Source organism: Pseudorca crassidens, chromosome 11 (assembly GCF_039906515.1).
Source record: "Pseudorca crassidens isolate mPseCra1 chromosome 11, mPseCra1.hap1, whole genome shotgun sequence".
NCBI lineage: Eukaryota > Metazoa > Chordata > Mammalia > Artiodactyla > Delphinidae > Pseudorca > Pseudorca crassidens.
The window spans coordinates 35038520-35063058 of NC_090306.1; the positions used below are offsets into that span (position 1 = coordinate 35038520).

General features: G+C 34.1%; 1 protein-coding gene across 1 annotated transcript in view; it reads left to right on the forward strand.

Annotated features, from left to right (window-relative positions):
- Positions 1-24539, forward strand: part of MUC19 (mucin 19, oligomeric) — a 97325-nt gene that overhangs the window by 11009 nt on the left and 61777 nt on the right. The window contains exons 12-29 of the mRNA XM_067698686.1: positions 382-476; positions 913-1039; positions 3148-3394; positions 5520-5572; positions 5666-5766; positions 6005-6156; positions 6467-6605; positions 7639-7743; positions 7838-8032; positions 8623-8862; positions 9524-9680; positions 10690-10815; positions 12447-12588; positions 13267-13298; positions 13840-13869; positions 15115-15156; positions 15669-15701; positions 17792-17836. Coding sequence (XP_067554787.1) covers positions 382-476; positions 913-1039; positions 3148-3394; positions 5520-5572; positions 5666-5766; positions 6005-6156; positions 6467-6605; positions 7639-7743; positions 7838-8032; positions 8623-8862; positions 9524-9680; positions 10690-10815; positions 12447-12588; positions 13267-13298; positions 13840-13869; positions 15115-15156; positions 15669-15701; positions 17792-17836 — 2061 coding nt within the window. The remainder of the gene's footprint in view (positions 1-381; positions 477-912; positions 1040-3147; positions 3395-5519; positions 5573-5665; positions 5767-6004; positions 6157-6466; positions 6606-7638; positions 7744-7837; positions 8033-8622; positions 8863-9523; positions 9681-10689; positions 10816-12446; positions 12589-13266; positions 13299-13839; positions 13870-15114; positions 15157-15668; positions 15702-17791; positions 17837-24539) is intronic.

A 24539-nucleotide genomic window follows, 5' to 3' on the forward strand; every position in this document is an offset into this window, starting at 1 on the left:
ACCTTCAGAAACACTGATCTGACCTACTTGGGTGACAGTACTAACATTTCATAATTTGACATAAATATGTATTTTAAATTAAAAGATACGTAAATAAATACTCTGGTTCCCCTATTCATATTTTTATATAGAAACTGCCCTTCAGAAAATGTTAACTGATTTAATATAAAAGTCCAAAGCTAATAAAGATTTGCCTCTAAGTTTAAATAGTTTCTGATTATATCATGCTATTTTTGTATATAGTGATAACAAATTATAGCAAAACACTTTAAAAACACAATTGTTTTAATAAAGACAAAAGTTAAAAATTTACACTTTCTCTTTTAATCAAAAAATTATGACAGTTTTGATCTAATATGTGGTTCATTAATTTTCTTCCAGAAAGGTTTGCTGAAAGGCACTGTGGAATTCTTCTTGATTTGAGTGGGCCTTTTGCTTCCTGCCATTCAGTTGTGGACCCTAAACCATATCAAGAGGTATGTGAGGGTCTGATATTAACAGCTTTTTTTGAGAAATATTTTGATAATATTAAAAGAAGCATGAGATATTAAAAATGTTCAAATAGCAGCCATTGTCAGTAGATTAAGATATATGTTTAAATTTAACATTGGATTATACTAATTTATTCAATTGTTAGATATACCAACTCAAAACAAAAAGAGGTACTGGAAAATAACCCCAAATGAGAAAAGTCTTGAATAAGTTTCTTTTTCTGTCTTTTCTAAGTTCTTGGAAAACTCATTTAATAATTGATTTGCTATTTTGTATATTTTTGAAAAGACGTAATTCCAAAAGTTTCAAGGACATACGTTTTTCAGGGAAGAGGAGTGGTTATGAACTGATTTGTTATACACAGTTTTCCTGTTCTGAATATTTTCATAATGTAATATAAATTTGTTTCTTATTTTAAAGGAATGCAAAAAATATACTTGTACTTGTGAAAATAGTCAAGACTGCCTGTGCACGATTTTAGGCAACTATGTGAAAGCATGTGCTGAGAAGGAAACTTACATGATAGGATGGAGGGCTGGGCTTTGTGGTAAGCAGAGGCTTTAGATAACTCTACTTGCTTCTCAATTTTACAAAAGTTGTGTGTGAGTGTGTGTGTCTAGGTGTACTTTAAGCATGTGTATTTACAAGTTTGTACTTTGTTCTTTCAAAGATGATTTTAGGTTTGTTCAAAAAGTATGTTTTTTGCAATCCTTGCATATTTACTTCTTGGTTTATTTCTTCTATCTTGATTAAATACATTCATATTTTAACAAGAACAGAATATATATGCATTTATATATAAATATATGTTTCTGTTCAACTTTTGTATGCTGAAATATAAATAATGTTCTGACATGCATTTTTAACTCATAGTCAAATATTAATAACTTATTTTGAAAAAATAAATTAGTAAGCTAAGGGCTCAACTACTATGTTTACAAAAATCTTACTTTGGGGACTTCCCTGGCAGTCCAGTGGTTAAGACTCTGCACTTCCATTGCAGGAAGCACAGGCTGGATCCTTGGTCAGGGAACAAAGATCCCTCTTGCCACGTGGCCAGAAAAAAATCTTATTTTGTTTTAAAATATTTATTACACTAAAGTCAGAAAAAGAAGGAAAAATACTGTATGTTATCACTTTTTTTTTTTTTTTTTTTTTGGCGGTACGTGGGCCTCTCACTGTTGTGGCCTATCCCGTTGCGGAGCACAGGCTCTGGACGCACAGGCTCAGCGGCCATGGCCCACGGGCCCAGCCGCTCCGTGGCATGTGGGATCTTCCCGGACCAGGGCACGAACCCGTGTCCCCTGCATCGGCAGGCGGACTCTCAACCACTGCGCCACCAGGGAAGCCCTGTATGTTATCACTTTTATGTGGAATCTGAAAAATAAAACAAACTAGTGAATATAACAAAAAAGAAATAGACTCACAGATATAGAGAACAAACTAGTGGTTACCAGTGGAGAAAGGGGAGGGAAAATATAGGGGTAGAGGATTAAGAGGTACAAATTTACTATGTATAAAATAAATAAGCTGCAGGTATATATTGTATAGCACAGGAAATGCATCAAATATTTTGTGATAAATATAAAGTAGAGTATAATCTATAAAAATTTTGAAGCACTGTGTTGTACACTGAAACTAATACAATATTGTAAATCAACTGTACTCAGTAAAGAAAAAGTGAAAAAAATTCTTATTAGAAAGCTGATAAATCCTTCATTTAATGGAAAAAAATGTTTATTGCACTATTCAAATACGACTTCAGAGAAGTACTTTGTTTACAAAAAAGAAAAACTTCTGTAGAAACACATCTCTATAGATAAATCTTAATACTGCATAGCCAATATCCAGTTAATCAGTAAGGTCCGCCAAGTTCACCTCCAAAATTTCTTTCAAATATATTCATATCTTTCCATCTCTTTTGCCACCAACCTAGTTCAAAAGCTGTCACTTTTACTTCTGGGTGATTGCAATAACCTCCTTTAATATCCAGTCTTGGTTCCCTCTAATCCAATTTCTGCAGAGAAATCAGTATAATCTTTAAAGTAAAACCAAATAAAACTAACCTGATCATGTGACATTCCAGTCTAAAACAAGTCAATGGCAATTCATTTCTTTTAGGCTAAAGACCAAGCTGCTTACAAGGGTCGTGCAAGTTCTAAAGGCTACTTGTCTCTGGGCTTATAGTTTCTATTCTTCTACTTGCTTTTTGAAAGAATTTCCCTCTCTTGTAATTTAGACATAGAATTACCAGACATAGAATTAATTACCTTTCTCCAGGCTGTCTTCATGCTGTCCGTCTACCCCCTCCTTTTCACTAAGTGCAGGTTCCCAGCTGTACACACTTAGAGCTTCCTATCTTGCTTTTTTAGCATGCAGCACAATTGTCCTTTCCCCAGGAATATAAGCTACAGGAGAGCAGTGTACTGCCTATCTTGTTTATGGGCTTTATTCTCAGCAGAATGTGTAAACATTATAGTAGTGTCTCAATAATGACAGAAAAAAAGAATGAAAAAAGGACAGTTACCTTTTCCTCTATTATTCATAATCTCAATTATGATTAATTCACTATAATACCTATAAACATCAACTTGAGGTAAGATTATTAATTTTCCTGGTTATTTACATGTTGATTATTTTTCCCTATACCAACAGATCAATCTTGTCCAAGTGGCCTAGTTTTCAGGTACAATGTTAAAACCTGCAATAGTTCCTGCCGATCATTGTCAGAGAGAGATAGGAGCTGCGATATGGAAGATGTTCTAGTTGATGGATGCACTTGCCCTGATGGAATGTACCAGACTAATGAAGGAAATTGTGTTCCAAAATCTCAGTGTGACTGCTACATAAATGACGAGGTCATACAACCAGGCAAACTCATCCATATTGATGACGATAAATGGTATGGAAATTACAAATATACTTGTTATGACTTTGAAATCAAGGGACTGTGCTTTTCAGAGAAATAGTCTTTTGCTAGTATGAAGTCTTCTTTAGACCTATCATATTTAAAATTTTGTATTTCTTATTAAAGTTTGATATTACCTCTTTTACCTGGAGTGTTCACTACACTGTAATGGCCATCGCTGATTTATCCCACTCTTGTTTGGTTTTAAATGACAGTAGTATTGACAGTAGATTGTCAATTGACAGTAGTATTGACAGTAGACAGTATATGACAGTAGAAAAAATATTCTAGAAGCTACTACATACAGACAATGCAAAATGATTTTATATTCAATGTTTCCTAGTTGTCTCTCAGCATTTGTCATTCAACAAAGAGTTACTCAATAAATATCTACTGTGTGCCATGCTTTGTGCTGAGCCCTGGAGTTACAAAGATGAGTGAGCATTGTCTTGGACTCAGATATTGCAAGGAGGTTTGTATACTATCATATGGTACCAAAAAGGGCCAGTTGCTACTGCAGGAGATAAAAAACTTCTCAGAGGAGACCAGCATTTCAGTTTTCCTAAGGGATGAATCTTCCAGACAAAATTGGGTTGTGAAGAGTGACTTCTAGTGGAGTAAACAAAATGAACTGATGTAGGAAATGTTTGAAAAAGTATTGCACATGCAGGTTGTCGCTGCACAGGATTACGCTGGAAAAGAAGGCAGTGACCAGGGCATACGCAAGAGTTTGAACTTTGTTCCTGGGAAGTAGGAGGTGCTGAAGAATTGTAACTTTTTGTAATGGATAAGAAGGTTGTGATTTCTGCAGTCTGGGCAAAGTAGTCTATCCACATTTCTAATTCGATACACATAAATAGCAATTCTTAAAAACATAACTGCAAAATTGAAGCAGTTGTTCCAAAAAAACTTTGGATGCACCTTCTCTCTTTTCTTTAGTTCCATAAAGATATCACTTAGCAATGAATAATTTTTCTTGGTCATTTTAAAGGAAAGGATGTGTATCAACTCTTTTCCATCAAATATGTAAAACATTTGGTTGGGGTTTGGTAATGATACATTCCCTGTAGATGCTGGGGAATCCGTACATTACCTTTTTAATAAAACTTAGGCCAGCGCCTCCAAATTATGGTTGCCTTCATCATTATCCTGTTTCAGACCTCTAAGACCTCTTATTGGCACTACTGTGAGAGCTAACTTGGCTGTTCTTTGCCCTGTCTCTCTCTGTCTCTGTCTCAAGTTTCTTGTACTACCAATAGAATATCAAATCTATAGCACTATTCTGACTGTGTCACTTAGCTGCTCAAACACTTTTGTTATGGTGACAGTTGCTTAAAGAATAGAAACAGGGCTTCCCTGGTGGTGCAGTGGTCCACTTGCCGATGCAGGGGACACGGGTTCATGCCCCGGTCCGGGAAGATCCCACATGCCGTGGAGTGGCTGGGCCCGTGAGCCATGGCCGCTGAGCCTGCGTGTCCGGAGCCTGTGCTCCGCAACGGGAGAGGCCACAACAGTGAGAGGCCCGCGTACTGCGAAAAAAAAAAAAAAAAAGAATAGAAACAAACTTGCATGTGAGACTAACTGAAATCTGGCCGTAACTTACTTCCAGTACTTCTCCCTGTAATGTATCCTGCCTTCTATCAAACAAGTCATTGGAACGTACCTTGTTCTTTCCTTTGTCACATTTTACATCTTATCAGCAATATCTGTTGAATCTTACTCATCCATCAAGATCAAGCCATCTTTTCCATGAAGTTTTCTGTATGTCCATAAGAATCTTGCTTGTACATTTCTATAATACATACAGGATTATATCTTATACTTTGGTACATTTTATGCATCTTCTGGGGGACTGTGTCTCCTTGGTCTTATTATTTGTGATAAAACAGGTGGTTTATGAATGAGAGGTTAAAGTTGCTGTAACAGTGTATTAAGAAGCTGTCATTGGAATTTTATTTAAACGCATCATTTCCAGGACTTCCTTGGCGGTCCAGTGGTTAAGACTCTGTTCTCTCAATGCAGGGGGCACAGGTTCGATCCCTGGTTGGGGAAATAAGATTCCTCATGCTGCACGGCACAGCCTAAAAAAAAAAAAAGTATCATTTTCTTTTATTTCCAGCATATGTCGAGATGGAATTCTTCTTTGCCAGACTCCCATTGATTTAACACTACGTAAGTTTTGAAATCATGATGCTTAAGATATCTACTTTGGTTAAAATAAGCAGATCAAGGGGCCCTTGATTAACAGCTTCCCTTGTTCCACAGAGAATTGTTCTAGAGGGGCTGAATATGTTGACTGTAGGAATCCTAAGGCACAGAGAAGAGTTGACAGTACCTGTAGCACTCGGAACATACCTAATTTCGAAGTAAGTAACATGGCATTAGAGTTTAGTTTTTTAAAACTTTTGTTTCAGTGAAGAGAGAAATTAAAACATCAATGAAAAGTAATTAGAAGGTCATATTATTTTCTGTGTGTCATTTTGATTTGTCAAATGTTGACTCTAAATGTATATTTGGTATATTTCTGCATTGTTAATTAAAACTGATAATGTGATGTATTTAGACTAGTGCCCCATGGTGTATATTTTATATTTATTTCTGTAGGAGAACTTGCCTTGCAAGCGTGGATGCTACTGTCCTGTAGGAATGGTTCGAAATTCTAAAGGGAACTGTGTCTTCCCTGATGACTGCCCATGTTCTTTTGGTGGACAAGAGTATGACCAAGGAAGTGTCACCTCGGTTGGCTGCAACAAATGGTGCATAATAAAAGATTACTACTTTATTTGTTTTGGATATTTGAAAGTGGACAATCTGCTCTGATTTTTATGAGAAAGAAGTCATACTCTGGGATATTTTGAAAAATAATGGTCAAATGTAGTTAGAAAAAAAGCTATCTTTAAAATAGAAATTTTACATAGCATTATGTATGATGAACATCAGATAATGAAGAAACTGCAAAATTTAAACCAATATGAAACATTGTTTTGTGCTTCTTTACAAAAACAATATGAGTATATGAATCTTGATGTAATATAATTACCACACTGTATCATTGCTCTCTTTTAGTACTTGCATAAAAGGATCTTGGAACTGTACACAAAATGAATGTCAAACCACCTGCCATATCTATGGGGAAGGTCATGTTAGATCTTTTGATGGAAAAAGTTACAGCTTTGATGGTCTCTGCCAGTATTCATTTATTGAGGTAATTGCAAGTGTATTTTATCACAATTTTTCTTTACTTATTATTTATTTGTAGATGAACTCTGGAGTATTTTATTCTCAAAATGTGAAATTAAAAAAAAATGGCCCCTTATATGTTTCTCAAAGGCAGTAAAATGTAACATAATGTAAAAATGAGTCTGGAGGCAGTAGACCTAGATTTCACTCCTGGCTCTGCCATTTCTCAGATGTATGACTTACTTTGGGCACATTCCTTAATCTCTCTGTGTCTCAGTTTCCTCAGCTATAAAATGGGGATGGAAATAGCCCCTACTTGAAACCAAAGTAGAGAAAATATTGGCGCACATACTAAATGCTCAATAAATGTTAGGTGTCATTATTTTAACAACAGCACTATTAGCAATAACAGTTACATTTTCTTGAGTGCTTTTTGCAAAGCGAATTTATATATTTTATTACATTCAATCATTTAAAATATAAAAGGCTTATATTATTATTCCTATGATGGAGATGAAGAAATTGAGGGTTAGAGAGGTTAAGCAACATGAATTACTAAGCAGAAAATGCTATATTCAACCTAGATCTGTCTGATTCTGGAGTTCATGCTTGTTCCATACACCTAAACTGCTTCCTAAGTAACATGTAATGGGTGAAGTTTGGATTGTTTTGCATTAGTTTTGATTGAATATCAAATTTCATATAAATCACTGAGGAAAAAGCCCCCACATCTTATCTAGCTATTTGCAGAGCCTAGAAATAAATCTAAGACTTACACAATTTAAATATATATACATCTATGGTATAATTCTAAACTTGTATAGAGGTAATGGGAAAAGGACTCAGTCAAAACAAGTTAACTAGTTTGGACTCAGCAAAGGCTACAGACCCATAACACAGTTACACCACTGTCTTTTGGAAATTCCATAACAAAACATATGGTAATTTATTGATTATAAGGGGTCACTGTCTAAGAAATGTTTGTCTGATACAAACATTGTAATTGAGTTCCATGTCCCTGATATAAATAAACTATTATTAACATTTAATTTTTAAAGGATTATTGTGGTCGTGAAAATGGCACATTCCGTATTTTAACTGAAAGCGTCCCGTGTTGTGAAGATGGGCTTACATGCTCAAGAAAAATTATAGTTGCTCTTCAGGTACAGTACTGTTTCTCTTTACTTTCTTTTTCTCTCAGATTATGCACCGCCAAATAAAACTAATGTTTTTGTAAGTCTATCTTTTCATTTATAGGATCAGAATATTGTCTTGCAAGATGGTAAAATCACAGCAGTCAAAACTACGGAAAGTAAGGAATGTGAACTCAGTGGAAAATCATACTCTGTTCATACTGTTGGCCTGTACTTGATTTTGAAAATTTTAAGTGGAATAACCATAATTTGGGACAAAAATACAAGAATTTCTGTGTTATTGGATCCACGCTGGAATGTATGTATATCACATTCATATATATAATAATATAACAGAAGCAAATAACAATAGAAGCAAAATCATTTTTGCTGCTGAAGATTAGAGACATATTCAAATGTGGAAAGTGGGAGAATGGTAGTCTTTGTTATAGAACAAGGTTCCACATCTATTCAACCTTACGTGAAGTATTAAATGTAATCAAAGATGATAGAATTTGGTGAAAAATAAATGCAATAAACCTGAAGCATTCTAGTTTAGCCATATGTGGTTGCTTGGTGTATAGATAGAATTAATGTAATCCTTGGAACAAATATTCTAAGAACCTAAGAGTATACTCCTGTATGATTTGAAGCTACTGAATATAATTATTTTTAAATTCTTAAGGCATTTATCTTGGTCAATACTGAAATATAGGATATCTTGGATTAAATGGGAGCAGAATCTTATCCACAGATTCTGGTTTCCATTCAAAATTTGGAATTTAAAATAGATTTATAATATACACAATCTTAATATCTCTATCATATGTCTATCTATCCATACCTATCTATCTCTCTATATATCTCTAGCATAACTCACTTTTAAAGTTCCCTTTCTGATCTATATAGGGCAAAGTGTGTGGTCTTTGCGGAAATAACAATGGCGATCTTAAGGATGATTTCACAACGAGATACTCATCAGTAGCTGCTGGAGCACTGGAATTTGGAAATAGTTGGAAAACAAGTCAAGAATGTTCAGACACAGTAGCTCAAACCTTCCCATGTGACTCAAACCCATACTGTAAAGCTTGGGCTGTGCGGAAATGTGAGATCATCCGGGACAGCACCTTCAGAGACTGCCACAATAAGGTAGTGGGGCTCTGAGAGCAATGACAGGCATGGGTTTTGCTCTCAGGTACTCAGGTGCTGTGCTTGATGCCAAAAATCTTGGCTTTCTGTGCACCGATGGTGAAAAGAAATACAGAGACAAGAGTTTTGGAGCAATGAGAAAAATGGCTTTAATCTTTGCCTGGCAAAGGGGAAAACACAGCAGGCTAGTGCCTCAAGAACTGTGCTCCCCTTCCCTGGGGAACAGGGAAAGATTATATAGCCTGGGGCTCATGGTCTGGGGTAGGTGATAAGGCTCAAAGTAATTAAGGTCTTGCATGTCTTTTTTTCTGCAAATTCATGGCCAAAGCTGGTGTCAGGTGGCTCAGCAACCCGGTCTGGTGTCCCTGAAGTTATTGCCTGTGACCTTCTTTCTGAAATGAATAGTGCTACAAGGGAGTGCAGGGGAGAAGAAATGCCAGGTGCAAAGGGTAGTTCATATGGAGTCAGAGAGTAACTAGCCTTGTGAAGGACAAGGCTACAAGTGTTTGTTAGTAGTAACAGCTAAAGAATAACCAAGATTGCTTAACTCTTTCAGGTGTGGTTATATTGTTTCCCCAGTCTGTTCATTGTTTTCTTATTTTCCTTGTTTATCAGAAAAGAAAATCTCATTTCTATTTTTGCTTTAACATGGTCTTCCTAGGTGGACCCCAGTACGTACTATGATGCATGTGTTGAAGAAGCTTGTGCATGTGACATGGAGGGGAAGTACCTGGGATTCTGCACAGCTGTGGCGATGTATGCAGAAGCATGCAGTGCGGTTGGAGTATGTGTTACATGGAGGAAACCAGATCTCTGTCGTAAGTCCATATGTTGTTGTTCTTTAAAACGTAATCAGACAGAATTGTTTTGTTAGACAACCATTCTTCTCCTCATATTTTCTATAAAATACATATTCTTGGGCATAGACAGGTTTAAACACATGTTAATGTTTGTTTATGATTGAAAAAAAATACCTATTTAAAAAAGTATAGCACCTGGCACAGTACATCAAATTCAACTTTTTTAGTTTCAAAAGTTCTTCTGTTCACAGGGGAAAATTGAATATTGATGGAAAATATTTCTTATTCATACTTAAATGAACAATGAACTGTTTACCTATCTTGGTATAGTTATATATTCTTAAATATTTACCTCATATATCACTTTTGGGTGAAGTCCTCACACATCATCTTGAAAAGTTCTACAGAGTTCTAGTCAAGATAAACTGTTAAATGAATATAAACTGAATTTTGTTATGTGTGGAATGTGGTAACTTTAGTAGAAATTAGTCAACACATTTCCTTCCAAAGGAAGGTATGATAAGAGATAATGTGTCAAATGAGAAATGTTGAAATTGAATCCTCATTTTATTTAGTTTATTATGTACAGCTTTATATATTATATTGAAATCTTTAGTTGCCTCATTTGGGAACTGTTATTTACATATTAAAGAAGCTTAATTTCCCTGGAGATTTATTTTTCTCATTTAAGCTTAGACATTAAAACCATGAATATAGACTATAACCTAAAATAGCTAAAAAATGGGAAAATTAATATTTACTCTTCCACCTCAAACCAATCTTATTGTGAGATGTCAAAGAAAAGTGCTATTTTGATTCTATATGCTTTCCCTCCTTTTTTTGTAAGCTGTTTTTGCTTATATGGCAATTTAGATAAAGCCAAAGGGACTTGATAAGACAGAATGATATACTTTAGTTCTGTTTATTGTTAGTTTCATTCAAAAACTCTTATAAAAATGCTTTGGAAAATGAAAGGTGAAAATTGTCATGTAATTAATGCAAGTAATTTGATATAATTCAATCATAGCTGTCTACTGTGATTATTATAATGCACCTGGGGAATGCAGCTGGCATTATAAACCTTGTGGTACACTGACTGCAAAAACATGCAAAGATAGAGTAATTGGCCAGAAGTTTTCTGCAGTTTTAGAAGGTAAGACATATTTTAATAATTTCCATGAAGAAGCGCAAATTATACTGATACCTTAAAACGAAAATATTTTAGGATACTGACAATTCAGTATCTTACATTTTGTAATTTAATGAATAGTTGTTTATCTTTATTATGATATTAATATTTCTACATTAGAAATATTTTGTCTAGACATAAATTATCTATTTAACGGGAGAGAGAGAGAGAGAGAGAACATAGCGATCTGATAGCATTGGCAATCTTTATACATTTCATTAGACAAGGTAGTTTGTTGAGAATGTAGTTTCAGAATGCAACATATAATATAGTCTCACTTGAATGGAGGCCAATTAACTATATCTCACAGTTAAAAATTACCTTATTGCTAGCATTACATATCTTAGAGAAAAAGAATGAAGTGACAAGAAAACAAGATGATACAGAAACTTTCCAAAAGTCACATCTGTGTTAAATCCCAGGCTTTGGGATATTTTCAGCCCATTTTATTATGATTTCTGTTATCTTCGTCTACCCTTGTGAAAGTAGATATTTAGAATTGGCATTCACATTTCAAGACCCATATTTATCCAAGTCTTGCATTATGTTCAACAGCGTGCTGTCATTAAAGTAGTAAATCATTTAAAATATTTTAGGAAACATATTAGAAAAAAATTAAATCAGCCAAAATTTCTAAGTTCTCAGGTTTATATTCATTGCAAGAGGGTCTGAATCCTGTTCAATTTTTTTTCTTAACAAAACATCTCTATTTATTTATTTAACATCTTTATTGGAGTATAATTGCTTTACAATGGTGTGTTAGTTTCTGCTGTATAACAAAGTGAATCAGCTCTACATATACATATACCCCCATATCTCCTCCCTCTTGTGTCTCCCTCTCATCCTTCCTATCCCACCCCTCTAGGTGGTCACATAGCACCTCACTTATCTCCCTGTGCTATGCAGCTGCTTCCCGCTAGCTATCTATGTTACAACTGGTACTGTATATATGTCCATGCCACTCTCTCACTTTGTCCCAGCTTACCCTTCACCTCCACGTGTCCTCAAGTCCATTCTCTGCATCTGCGTCTTTGTTCCTGTCCTGCCCCTAGGTTCTTCAGAACCATTTTTTTTTTTTTTTAGATTCCATATATATGTGTTAGCTTATGGTGTTTGTTTTTCTCTTTCTGACTTACTTCACTGTATGACAGACTCTATGTCCATCCACCTCACTAAAAATAACTCAATTTCATTTCTTTATATGGCTGAGTAATATTCCATTATATATATATGTGCCACTCTTCTTTATCCATTCATCAGTCAATGGATACTTAGGTTGCTTCCATGTCCTGGCTATTGTAAATAGAGCTGCAATGAACTTTGTGGTACATGACTCTTTTTGAATTATTGTTTTCTCAGGGTATATGCCCAGTAGTGGGATTGCTGGGTCATATAGTAGTTCTATTCTTAGTTTTTTAAGGAACTTCCATACTGTTCTCCATAGTGGCTGTTTCAATTTTATATATTTTTCACTAAGAGTATGCTGTTGTTTTGCTATTATCTACTTCAGTTCATGGAACCATTGAAGTAAGTTTACAAAGGTACAATGTAGTTTCAGCAAATAGAGATGAACTGTGGGTCATTTTTACACACAGGCTGTTATGCTAAGTGCCCAGACAGTGCTCCCTTCCTGGATGAGAACACCATGAAATGCGTCAGTTTGTCTGAGTGCAGCTGCTTCTATAATGACATCATACCTGCTGGTGGAGTGATCCAAGATAACTGTGGGAGAATATGGTAAATTCTCTAACTGTCCAGTATTTCTGTTTCTTCCATTTTTATTTAGAAAACAATTAAGAAAAAAATCAGTGAATATATTTTTTAACTGTTATTTCTAAATGGGAAGGTCAGCTTTAGGTTCAGTTTTATATCACTTATGTTGGTTATTTTGTGTTTTCAGTAAATTCACATATCAACAAATGGTTTGTTAAATCTTATACTTAGTGCATAAGACAGAACAGAAAATGTCACTATGTACTTTTGGGTAAAAAGAAAGTTTTCATTCCATAAATGTAAGATCATGTTTATAAGCTTTCAGAGAGTGACATGGAAGTAAAGAAGGGAGGTCTGTACTAGAGCGGCATGGCCATCAAAAAAAAGTCATGTTTGAAACTTAAAATCTAAGAACTAACTTTACAGCTTGACTCCAAACATTCCTTTAGGTCCCAAGAACTCCTCAGTGAAAAGATTAGGAAACAGTACATGAAAAATACAAAAAAACAGTTTGAATCCACAGCATGCTCTTGGGGAAACAGTTATTTACTGTTCTCTTATTTGGTTCTGTTTTGATTTTCACGGTTAGACAATTTGTTATTTTAAATTTGGGAGATGTATGTAATTAGGAGCTAAAAATTTCAACCTAATTCTTGTTTTTTATTTTGATTGTTTATTTTTTGTTTATAATTTAACTTTCAGCTATTGCATCGCAGGAGAGTTGGAGTGCAGTGGTGAGTCACTATGTTTTACTCTAATCAATTTAGGAAAGATGAGGTAAAGGGTTTGGAATCTTTTCATATCATCAACAGCAGAGGAGTAAGTACTTAATGCTTTAGACTGCTCCTCAGTGGATTGAGACTATTCTGTTTCAGGGTATTTGTTCATATTGAGTCAGTTCAAAACCAATGCTGTCAAGGTACTTCGAACCACTGGTAGATGGGGCAATTCTCCTGCCCCACTCCTGCCTGTCTGTAGGTTCTGGGAATTAAGGGAGTGAGACATCAACTAAAATAATTTAATAAAGGGATGGAGTGGAAGGTGAGGATTATATAGATAGAATTCAATACTTGAAGGATTACTCATGTGCAACATATATCTTAAAAAGAAATTTCAATAAGCTTCCAAAGAATATATAAATGACTCCTGTTTTGCATTCGAAATTGTAAGAAGTGAAATAAAAAAGGCCAGATAACTCATAGGCAACTTGAGTTTTAGATTTTTTTTTCACAATTTTTCATTCCTGTGAATAATAGTAATTTATGATTATTTCAGAAACTGCTCCTACAAATTCAACATTTACAGGTAAAATCATCATTATGGTTTAAATGTGTATTTCTGATGTCTTTTTATGGATAATCATTTATAGTTTCACATGAATCTGTGCCAGCAAAAGATATGCTGGTAAATATGCTGATATAAAATTTCAAATTAAAATTAACAGTTACTGGGCTTCCCTGGTGGTGTAGTCGTTGAGAGTTCGCCTGCTGATGCAGGGGACACGGGTTCGTGCCCCAGTCCGGGAAGATCCCACATGCTGCAGAGCGGCTGGGCCCGTGAGCCGTGGCTGCTGAGCCTGCGCGTTCGGAGCCTGTGCTCTGCAACGGGAGAGGCCACAACAGTGAGAGGCCCGCGTACCTCAAAGAAAACAAACAAACAAACAAATAAAATTAACAGTTGCTAGAAAATATGTCAAAATATTATTTCATTATACTCCTGTGATTTAAGTTAGAAATATGATTAGAACATACAATAGGTATTGTATGCTTATTAGTTAAATATAATCATCCAAAGCTTGATATTTTTAGATGATAATTGGAACAAGTGGAATGAAAAAGAAGTAAATGTGATCTCCTGTGAAGTAAATATTTTGAAATCATGATTATACTGGGAGATGACTTGAAAACATAGAAATAAAAGTTAATTTATTTTTCTTAACTCATGTATTTGTTACAAGCTATAATTTGTTGCAAGTATTTCAGTTATGTCCATTCAAGAGCGTATTGGGCAAAATGCAGTTTAACTTTGGGTTTGGAACTTGTAATACATTGGTGATATAAGTGTACTTAGAGTTGCTACAGTACACTTACACATTCCTGTCTTGTATGATTCAGGGATAGAATTTATTTCCTGTTGATCATTATTTGGAGGTGGTGTCAATTAAGAGATAGTATAGTAAATTGGAAACCTTAGGTTTTGGTAACGTATTTAGTATGTGGTCATCAGTGAAGTGTTATTTATTTTAGTTATCATTGGTTACTTTCCTAAAGCTAAGGTATCACATGTCAGGGTTTGTCTTGGCCCTGTCTTATAAAGTTCCTGTGAGATTTTGGTTAAGTGGTAATAACAGAAAATAGTTATTTTTGTCGGGCATACAGTAAGTATACAGTGGTATTCATATTGATTTAATGAAAGATTGCTTTGTTAATTAACCTCTGCATACAACTTCAGAAACTTTTATTAAGTTTATGGCAACTGGTTTCTTGAACTAAATTTTCCAGCAAAATTATTTAAGTAATTATTTTCATAAATATTTTCTTCCCTAAACAGTTTCTACTACAACAGCTACCTCCATACTAAGCGCTGAAGCAGGTAAAAAAAAAAAGGCTTATTTGCTTTTTAGCTTCTAAATAAGCATCAAAGTGAATTTGCAACTCAGGCATTTGGCCCTTTTCTCAATTTTGTCATTCTCTATTTATTTATTTTCTAAATGCCAAATAGCAGGGTCTACATCCCAACTGTGATATTGGTGAAGAACCTCTTCCCTATTCAGAGATCATGTGTCCTAAAAATAACATTCTACATATTACTAATTTGGAAGAAAGTGGCTACAGAAGAAAATTCTATGCTAAATTCTTTGAAAATAATTTATATTTTCTTTTCAACTGACACCAAGGAATTTTAACTTTAATTGAATCATTTGTAATTAAAGCAGTGATCAGAGAAGTACAGGAGTACTTCTGGTAAATGAATTTAACTGACATTTCATTATTTATTTGAATTATAGAGATATCTAACCCATGTCTAAATAAATACTTCGTAATCTTGCCTTTCAATACCATTTTAACATACATTTCCGAATATTTGTCTCCTCCTTTGTACAGCAATTACACTGGTGACCAGTAGCTCAGGCACAGGCAAGCCATAATCATCAACCACAACTTAATCAAGAGGGCATTAAAAAAAAATTCCAAAACTTCCTTTTTCAGTATTATACCTTTGCAGTTACACTTTTCAGGGAAGATTTTTGGTTTTTTTTTAACGTCTTTATTGGAGTATTATTGCCTTACAATGGTGTGTTAGTTTCTGCTTCATAACAAAGTGAATCAGTTATATACATACATATATCCCCATATCTATTCCCTCTTGTGTCTCCCTCCCTCCCACCCTCCCTATCCCACCCCTCTAGGTGGTCACAAAGCACAGAGCTGATCTCCCTATGTTATGCGGTTGCTTCCCACTAGCTATAAGTTTTACATTTGGTAGTGTATATATGTCCATGCCACTCTCTCACTTTGTCCCAGCTTACCCTTCCCCCTCCCCGTATCCTCAATTCCATCCTCTAGTAGGTCTGCGTCTTTATTCCCGTCTTACCCCTAGGTTCTTCATGACCTTTTTTTTTTTTTTTTTATTCCATATATATGTGTTAGCATACGGTATTTTTTTTTCCTTTCTGAGTTACTTCACTCTGTATGACAGACACAAGGTCCATCCACCTCACTACAAATAACTCAATTTCATTTCTTTTTATGGCTGAGTAATATTCCATTGTATATGTGTGCCACATCTTCTTTATCCCTTCATCTGTTGATGGACACTTCGGTTGCTTCCATGTCTTGGCTATTGTAAATAGAGCTGCAATGAACATTGTGGTACATGACCCTTTTTGAATTATGGTTTTCTCAGGATATATGCCCAGTAGTGGGATTGCTGGGTCATAAGGTAGTTCTATTTTTAGTGTTTTGAGGAACCTCCATACTGTTCTCCATAGTGGCTGTATCAATTTACATTCCCACCAACAGTGCAAGAGGGTTCCCTTTTCTTCACATCCTCTCCAGCATTTATTGTTTGTAGATTTTTTGATGACGGCCATTCTGACCGGTGTGAGGTGATACCTCATTGTAGTTTTGATTTGCATTTTTCTAATGATTAGTGATTTTGAGCATCCTTTCATGTGTTTGTTGGCAGTCTCTATATCTTCTTTGGAGAAATGTTTATTTAGGTCTTCTGCCCATTTTTGAATTGGGTTGTTTGTTTTTTGATATTGAGCTTCATGAGCTGCTTGTATATTTTGGAGATTAATCCTTTGTCAGTTGCTTCATTTGCAAATATTTTCTCCCATTCTGAGAGTTGTCTTTTGGTCTTGTTTATGGTTTCCTTTGCTGTGCAAAACTTTTAAGTTTCATTAGGTCCCATTTGTTTATTTTTGTTTTTATTTCCATTTCTCTAAGATGTGGGTCAAAAAGGATCTTGCTGTGATTTATGTCATAGAGTGTTTTGCCTGTGTTTTCCTCTAAGAGTTTGATAGTGTCTGGCCTTACATTTAGGTCTTTAATCCATTTTGAACATTTTTCACAGAACTGGAACAAAAAATTTCACAATTTGTATGGAAACACAAAAGACCCTGAATAGTCAAAGCAATCTTGAATAAGAAAAACAAAGCTGGATGAATCAGGCTCCTGGACTTTAGACTATACTACAAAGCTACAGTAATCAAGACAGTATGGTACTGGCACAAAAACAGAAATATAGATCAATGGAACAGGATAGAAAGCCCAGAGATAAACCCATGCACATATGGTTACCTTATCTTTGATAAAGGAGGCAAGAATATACAATGGAGAAAAGACAGTCTCTTCAATAAGTGGTGCTGGGAAAACTGAACAGCTACATGTAAAAGAATGACATTAAAACACTCCCTAACACCATACACAAAAATAAACTCAGGGAAGATTTTGTTTTCTGTTTTTGTTTTGTTTATTTTTAACATTTTAGAAGAAAACTTTGGAAAAAAATGTTATACAAACTGATAAGAGTCTTTGACATTTACTTGTGGTCTATAGATTTTAAACTTTAATTTTACATTTTGACATCTATGTACTATTTAATCAAATTTCTCTGAAACATTAATTTCAAGTTAATCCATCTTATATATTGCCATAAATGTTATCAGTAACATAATTTTCCTTCCACATGAAACATTTTTTTCCATTGTTCTCCAATTCAGCAGCTTCCATTCCAGAGATTACTACATCAAGCAGTGAAATAATCCGTAGGTGAATCAACAAGCCTATAAACTGACAAATATAGGCTTTTACATATATTAAAATTGTTTTTTACATATTAGAATCAACAGACCCACTCTCCTATACTTAATACCTTTTTATTCCCCTCAATTAACATTATTTTTCTTTCTCCTCTTATTTATTACTTTCTCCAATCTGTCTGTCTCTGTATATACATATATATTTTAAAACATAATATTTTATTGAGGTATAATTGGCATGTTAACATTTTATTAGTTTCAGTTGTTCAACATAATGATTTGATATTTATATATATTGCAAAATGATCAGCACAAGAAGTCTAGGTAACATCCTTGAAGTCACAGTTAATGGTTTGCCATCCTTGTATTACCAATTGCACTTAGTCCCAAGCTATATAATAGTTAGTATTCAATAAATATTTGTAGAATGAATGGATGATTCTTCTTTTCCCTGTCCCAAATTTTAATTCGGGTTTTTTTCTTTTGGCACAGAATTTCTAGTGAAGATTATACTATTGATTAGATATTATTTATACTGATGAATCTTATAGTTCATACATTTCATTCATTGGAGCGAATATTTCTTCTCTAGAATACAAAGAGATAGTGTAAAATCAAGACTACTTTTTGATTATGATTTTATATCATGATATAGAATTATGACTAATTTGCGGTACTTTTGTAATTTTTAGTGTTGTCTGATTTATTTGGTACTTAATACATGTTGCTTATATTCAAAGGGCAAACATGTAACTTTATCACCATCATAGTGTGGAATATCATTAAAATGCCCAACTGACATGTTTAATTTCTATCAAACTTTCTCTTATGTTGAATATCATTAGCAGGTCTGGCTCTTTCAATGTAATTTTAGAAGAACTGACATGTTTCAGAAGTATTTTTCTTTATTCTATAATTGTAAATTTATTTCTGAAGGCTTAGTAAAAATTTCATCCCGGTAGTTGTTTAATATACACTGCATAATGATATTCTATCTATGTATTATCTCAGCCATAAACAATGGACTGAATTCCTAATTCTCAGCCTTGTTCTGTGTCTAAGATAAGTAATTTGGTTCAGTTATATAGGTCCCTTTCAGTTAAAATAAAATCATTCACTCAGCTACTAAAACTTTTGAATCTTGAGGCCATTTAATGTATTCTTGACTGTTGATTTGATGAATTGTGTAGTCATGCATGAGTCATAAGCAATTTGGATAACTATTTCAATATGATGCTGATATCTGCATCTTGCATTAAAAGTAGGCAATCAGAACTAAGAAGACTGGTTTGATTTTTTCCAGTTTATACATATATTTTCTTTTATTGCCTTTTCTTCCCCAAGCATTCAGTTTTGAACATAATATTCTGGCAATTAATTTTGTCAACATTCTGTATTGTAGCAAGCAAACTTTTCACATAAAACAGAAGGCCATGAGTAGATTACCTAGAGCTTTCGTTACTTCATCATTAGCCACTGATAAGGTTTTAGATGTAAAATTAATCTTAAAACACTACAAAAATCTCATCAATTGCTTCCACCATAGCATTTAAAAAAATTATAAATCTAATGTAGAGTTTAATTATAGGGAAGATTAGCTAGGTGATGTTTTCCTGAATTCATTTGGTATTATTTATGACTTTTAATGCTTAACCTTACCAAATCCTAATGTTTTATTTAATTTCACTGAAATTCCAGCAGACATTTCATGCTATTAGTATAATATTATTTTACTAAAACATCATCTTAGTACTGTATTATAATATATAGCAAATAATAACTATTAATGAGTGATTACTATATTTTAGTCATTATATCATGAACTTTTTATTCAATTTCTCATTAAATCTCAACAATCCCCTGATTCCACAATCCTCCACAACACAGGTGCCCTCATATTTTACAGGGGAGGAGATACAAAGAGCTTAAATATTTTTTCCAGCATTACAAATATCAGAAGAAAAAGGGATTTTCTGGTATGATGTAGAGAGAAAAAAGAGTTGTCTTTTCCTTTTTATTTGTGAAAGCAAGAAATTATAAAATCAGAAATTATAATTTCACAGATGTGAATCATTAAGGCTTGCCCCAACGTTAATCTGAAATCAGGAGAAAAAAGTAGTTTTTAGAAGTTTATTTTTTTCATGTTAAAATTCTGTAAATGTGCCACAAATCAAATAAATTTTAAGTAGATTTAGTCAAATAATCCTAATATAGAGAAAACATTGATTATCAAGTTATAGAGTCATTAGTAACTTTCCAGAATTTTTGGATAATGTAGATGTAGCTTTATATTGATACTGGAATAAATTAGTAATTGCTTATTTCCCAGATGAACTGAGGCACATAAAATTTTGTATATTACTTAAATTTCAATTCTAAAATAATTATTAGTGATTTAATGTTTAGCTCCTCATCGACTATTCCACAACATCTTTTCTGAGAATATTCCCATATCATACATAACAGGTAGGAACTTAGAAATTATTCAAATAATCATTGATTTAGTTTCATCAAAAATCTGTAACTTGGGGGCTCAGATAGTACCACTTGGTTATCTTTGTTCAATTAACTGCATAACTATAAATTCTATTTTATTTAATTTATTATTTAAACATCTTTATTGGAGTATAATTGCTTTACAATGTCATGTTACTTTCTGCTGCATAACAAAGTGAATCAGCTATATGTATACATGTATCCCCATAGCCCCTCCCTCTTGCATCTTCCTCCCACCCTCCCTATCCCACCCCACTAAGTGGTCACAAAGAACCGAGCTGATCTCCCTGTTCTATGTGGCTGCTTCCCACTAGCTATATATTTTGCATCTGGTAGTATATATATGTTAGTGCTACTTTCTCACTTCTTTCCAGCTTAACCTTCCCTCTCCCTATGTCCTCAAGTTTATTCTCTATGTCTGCATCTTTATTCCTGCCCTGCCCCTAGGTTCATCAGAACCTTTTTCTTTTTTATTCCATATATTGTGTTAGCATATGGTATTTGTTTTTTTCTTTCTGACTTACTTCACTCTGTATGACAGACCCTAGGTACATCCACCTCAATACAAATAACCCAATTTCATTTCTTTTTATGGCTGAGTAATATTCCATTGTATATATGTGCCTCATCATCTTTATCCATTCATCTGTCGATAGACACTTAGGTTGCTTCCATGTCCTGGCTATTGTAACTAGTGTTGCAATGAACATTGTGGTACATGACTCTTTTTGAATTATGGTTTTCTCAGGATATATTGCCCAGTAGTGGGAATGCTGGGTCATATGTAGTTCTATTTTTAGCTTTCTAAGCAACCTCCATACTGTTCTCCATAGTGGCTGTATCAATTTACATTCCCACCAACAGTGCAGAAGGGTTCCCTTTTCTCCACACCCTCTCCAGCATTTATTGTTTGTAGAGTTTTTGATGGTGGCCATTCTGACCAGTGTGAGGTGATATCTCATCATAGTTTTGATTTGCATTTCTCTAATGACTAGTGATGTTGAACATCCTTTCATGTGTTTGTTGCCAATCTGTGTATCTTCTTTGGAGAAATGTCTATTAAGTCTTCTGTCCATTTTTGGATTGGGTTGTTCGTTTTTTGTTGTTGTTTTTTTTTTTGATATTGAGCTGAATGAGCTGTTTGTATATTTTGGAGATTAATCCTTTGTCAGTTGCTTCATTTGCAAATATTTCTCCCATTCTGAAGGTTGTCTTTTTGTCTTGTTTATGGTTTCCTTTGCTGTGCAAAAGCTTTTAAGTTTCATTAGGTCCCATTTGTTTATTATTGTTTTTATTTCCATTTCTCTAGGAGGGTCAAAAGCGATCTTGCTGCAATTGATGTCAGAAAGTGTATTGCCTGGGGTTTCCTCTAAGAATTTTATAGTATCTTGCCTTACATTTATGTCTTTAATCCATTTTGAGTTTAATTTTGTGTATGGTGTTAAGAAATGTTCTAATTTCACTCTTTTACATGTAGCTGTCCAGTTCTCCCAGCACCATTTATTGAAGAGGCTGTCTTTTCTCCATTGTATATTCTTGCCTCCTTTATCAAAGATAAGGTGACCATATGGGCGTTGGTTTAGCTCTGGGCTTTCTATTCTGTTCCATTTATCTTTATTTCTGTTTTTGTGCCAGTATCATACTGTCTTGATTACTGTAGCTTTGTAGTATAGTCTAAAGTCAGGGAACCTGATTCATCCAGCTTTGTTTTTCTTATTCAAGATTGCTTTGGCTATTCAAGGTCTTTTGTGTTTCCATACAAATAGTGAAATTTTTTGTTCTAGTTCTGTGAAAAATGTCACTGGTAGTTTGATAGGCATTGCATTGAATCTGTACATTGCTTTGGGTTGTATAGTCTTTTTCACAATATTGATTCTTTCAATCCAAGAACATGGTATATCTCTCTATCTGTTTGTATTGTCTTTAATTTCTTTCATCTCTGTCATATAGTTTTCTGCACATAGATGTTTTCTCTCCTTAGGTACGTTTTTTCCTAGGTATTTTATTCTTTTTGTTGCAATGGTAAATGGGAGTGTTTCCTTAATTTCACTTTCAGATTTTTCTTCGTTAGTGTATAGGAATGCAAGAGATTTCTGTGCATTAATTTTGTATCCTGCTACCTTACCAAATTCATTGATTAGCTCTAGTTGTTTTCTGGTAGCATCTTTAGGATTCTCTATGTATAATATCACATCATCTGCAAACAGTGACAGTGTTACTTCTTCTTTTCTGATTTGGATTTCTTTTATTTCTTTTTCTTCTCTGATTGCTGTGCCTAAAACTTCCCAAAATACGTTGAACAATAATGGTGAGAGTGGACAACCTGTCTTGTTCCTGATCTTAGAGGAAAAGTTTTCAGTTTTTCACCATTGAGAATGATGTTGGCTGTGGGTTTGTCATATATGACCTTTATTATGTTGAGGTAAGTTCACTCTTTGCCTACTTTCTGTAGGATTTTTTTTTTATCCTAAATGGGTGTTGAATTTTGTCAAAAGATTTCTGCATCTATTGAGATGATCATATGGTTTTTATCCTCCAATTTGTTAATATGATGTATCACATTGATTGATTTGCATATATTTAAGAATCCTTGCATTCCTGGTATAAACCCCACTTGATCATGGTGTATGACCCTTTTAATATACTGTTGGATTCTGTTTGCTAGTATTTTGTTGAGGATTTTTTCATCTATGTTCATCAGTGATATTGACTTGTAGTTTTCTTTTTTTTTGTGAAACCTTTGTCTGGTTTTGGTATCAGGGTGATTGTGGCCTTGTAGAAGGAATTTGGGAGTGTTCCTCCCTCTGCTATATTTTGGAAGACTTTGAGGAGGATAGATGTTAGCTCTTCTCTAAGTGTTTGGTAGAATTCGCCTGTGAAGCCATCTGGTGTTGGGCTTTTGTTTGTTGGAAGATTTTTAATCACAGTTTAAATTTCAGTTCTTGTGACTGGTCTGTTTATATTTTCTACTTCTTCCTGGTTCAGTCTTGGAAGGTTGTGCTTTTCTAAGAATTTGTCCATTTCTTCCAGGTTGTCCATTTTATTGGCGTATAGTTGATTGTAGTAATGTCTCATGATCTTTTTTATTTCTGCAGTGTCAGTTATTACTTCTCCTTTTTCATTTCTAATTCTGTTGATTTGAAACTTCTCCATTTTTTTCTTGATGGGTCTGGCTAATGGTTTATCAATTTTGTTTATCTTTTCAAAGAATCAGCTTTTAGTTTTATTGATCTTTGCTATCATATCATTCATTTCTTTTTCATTTATTTCTCATATGATCTTTATGATTTCTTTCTTTCTGCTAAATTTGGTTTTTTTTTGTTGTTGTTGTTGCTCTTTTTTAATTGCTTTAGGTGTAAGGTTAGGTTGTTTATTTGAGATTTTTCTTGTTTCTTGAGGTAGGATTGTATTGCTATAAACTTCCCTGTTAGAACTGCTTTTGCTGCATCCCATAGGTTTTGGGTCGCCATGTTTTCATTGTCATTTATTTCTAGGTATTTTTTGATTTCCTCTTTGATTTCTTCAGTGATCTCTTGGTTATTTAGTAGTATATTGTTTAGCCTCCATACATTTGTATGTTTTACAGTTATTTTCCTGTAATTGATATCTAGTCTCATAGCATTGTGGTCAGAAAAGATACTTGATACAATTTCAATTTTCTTAAATTTACCAAGGCTTGATTTGTGACCCAAGTTATGATCTATCCTGGAGAATGTTCCATGAGCAGTTGAGAAGAAAGTGTATACTGTTGTTTTGGGATGGACTGTCCTATAAATATCAATTAAGTCCATCTTGTCTAATGTGTCATTTAAAGCTTATGTTTTCTTATTTATTTTCAATTTGGATGAGCTGTCCATTGATGAAAGTGGGGTGTTAAAGTTCCCTACTGTGATTGTTTTACTGTTGATTTCCCCTTTCATGGTAGTTAGCATTTGCCTTATGTATTGAGGTGCTCCTATGTTGGGTGCATAAATATTTACAATTGTTATATCTTCTTCTTGGACTGATCCCTGATCAATAGATATGTCCTTCTTTGTCTCTTGTAATAGACTTTATTTTAAAGTCTATTTTGTCTGATATGAGAATTGCTACTGCAGATTTCTTTTGATTTCCTTTTTCATGGAATATGTTTTTCCATCCCCTCAGTTTCAGTCTATATGTGTCCCTAGGTCTGAGTGGGTCTCTTGTAGACGGCATATATGTGGGTGTTGTT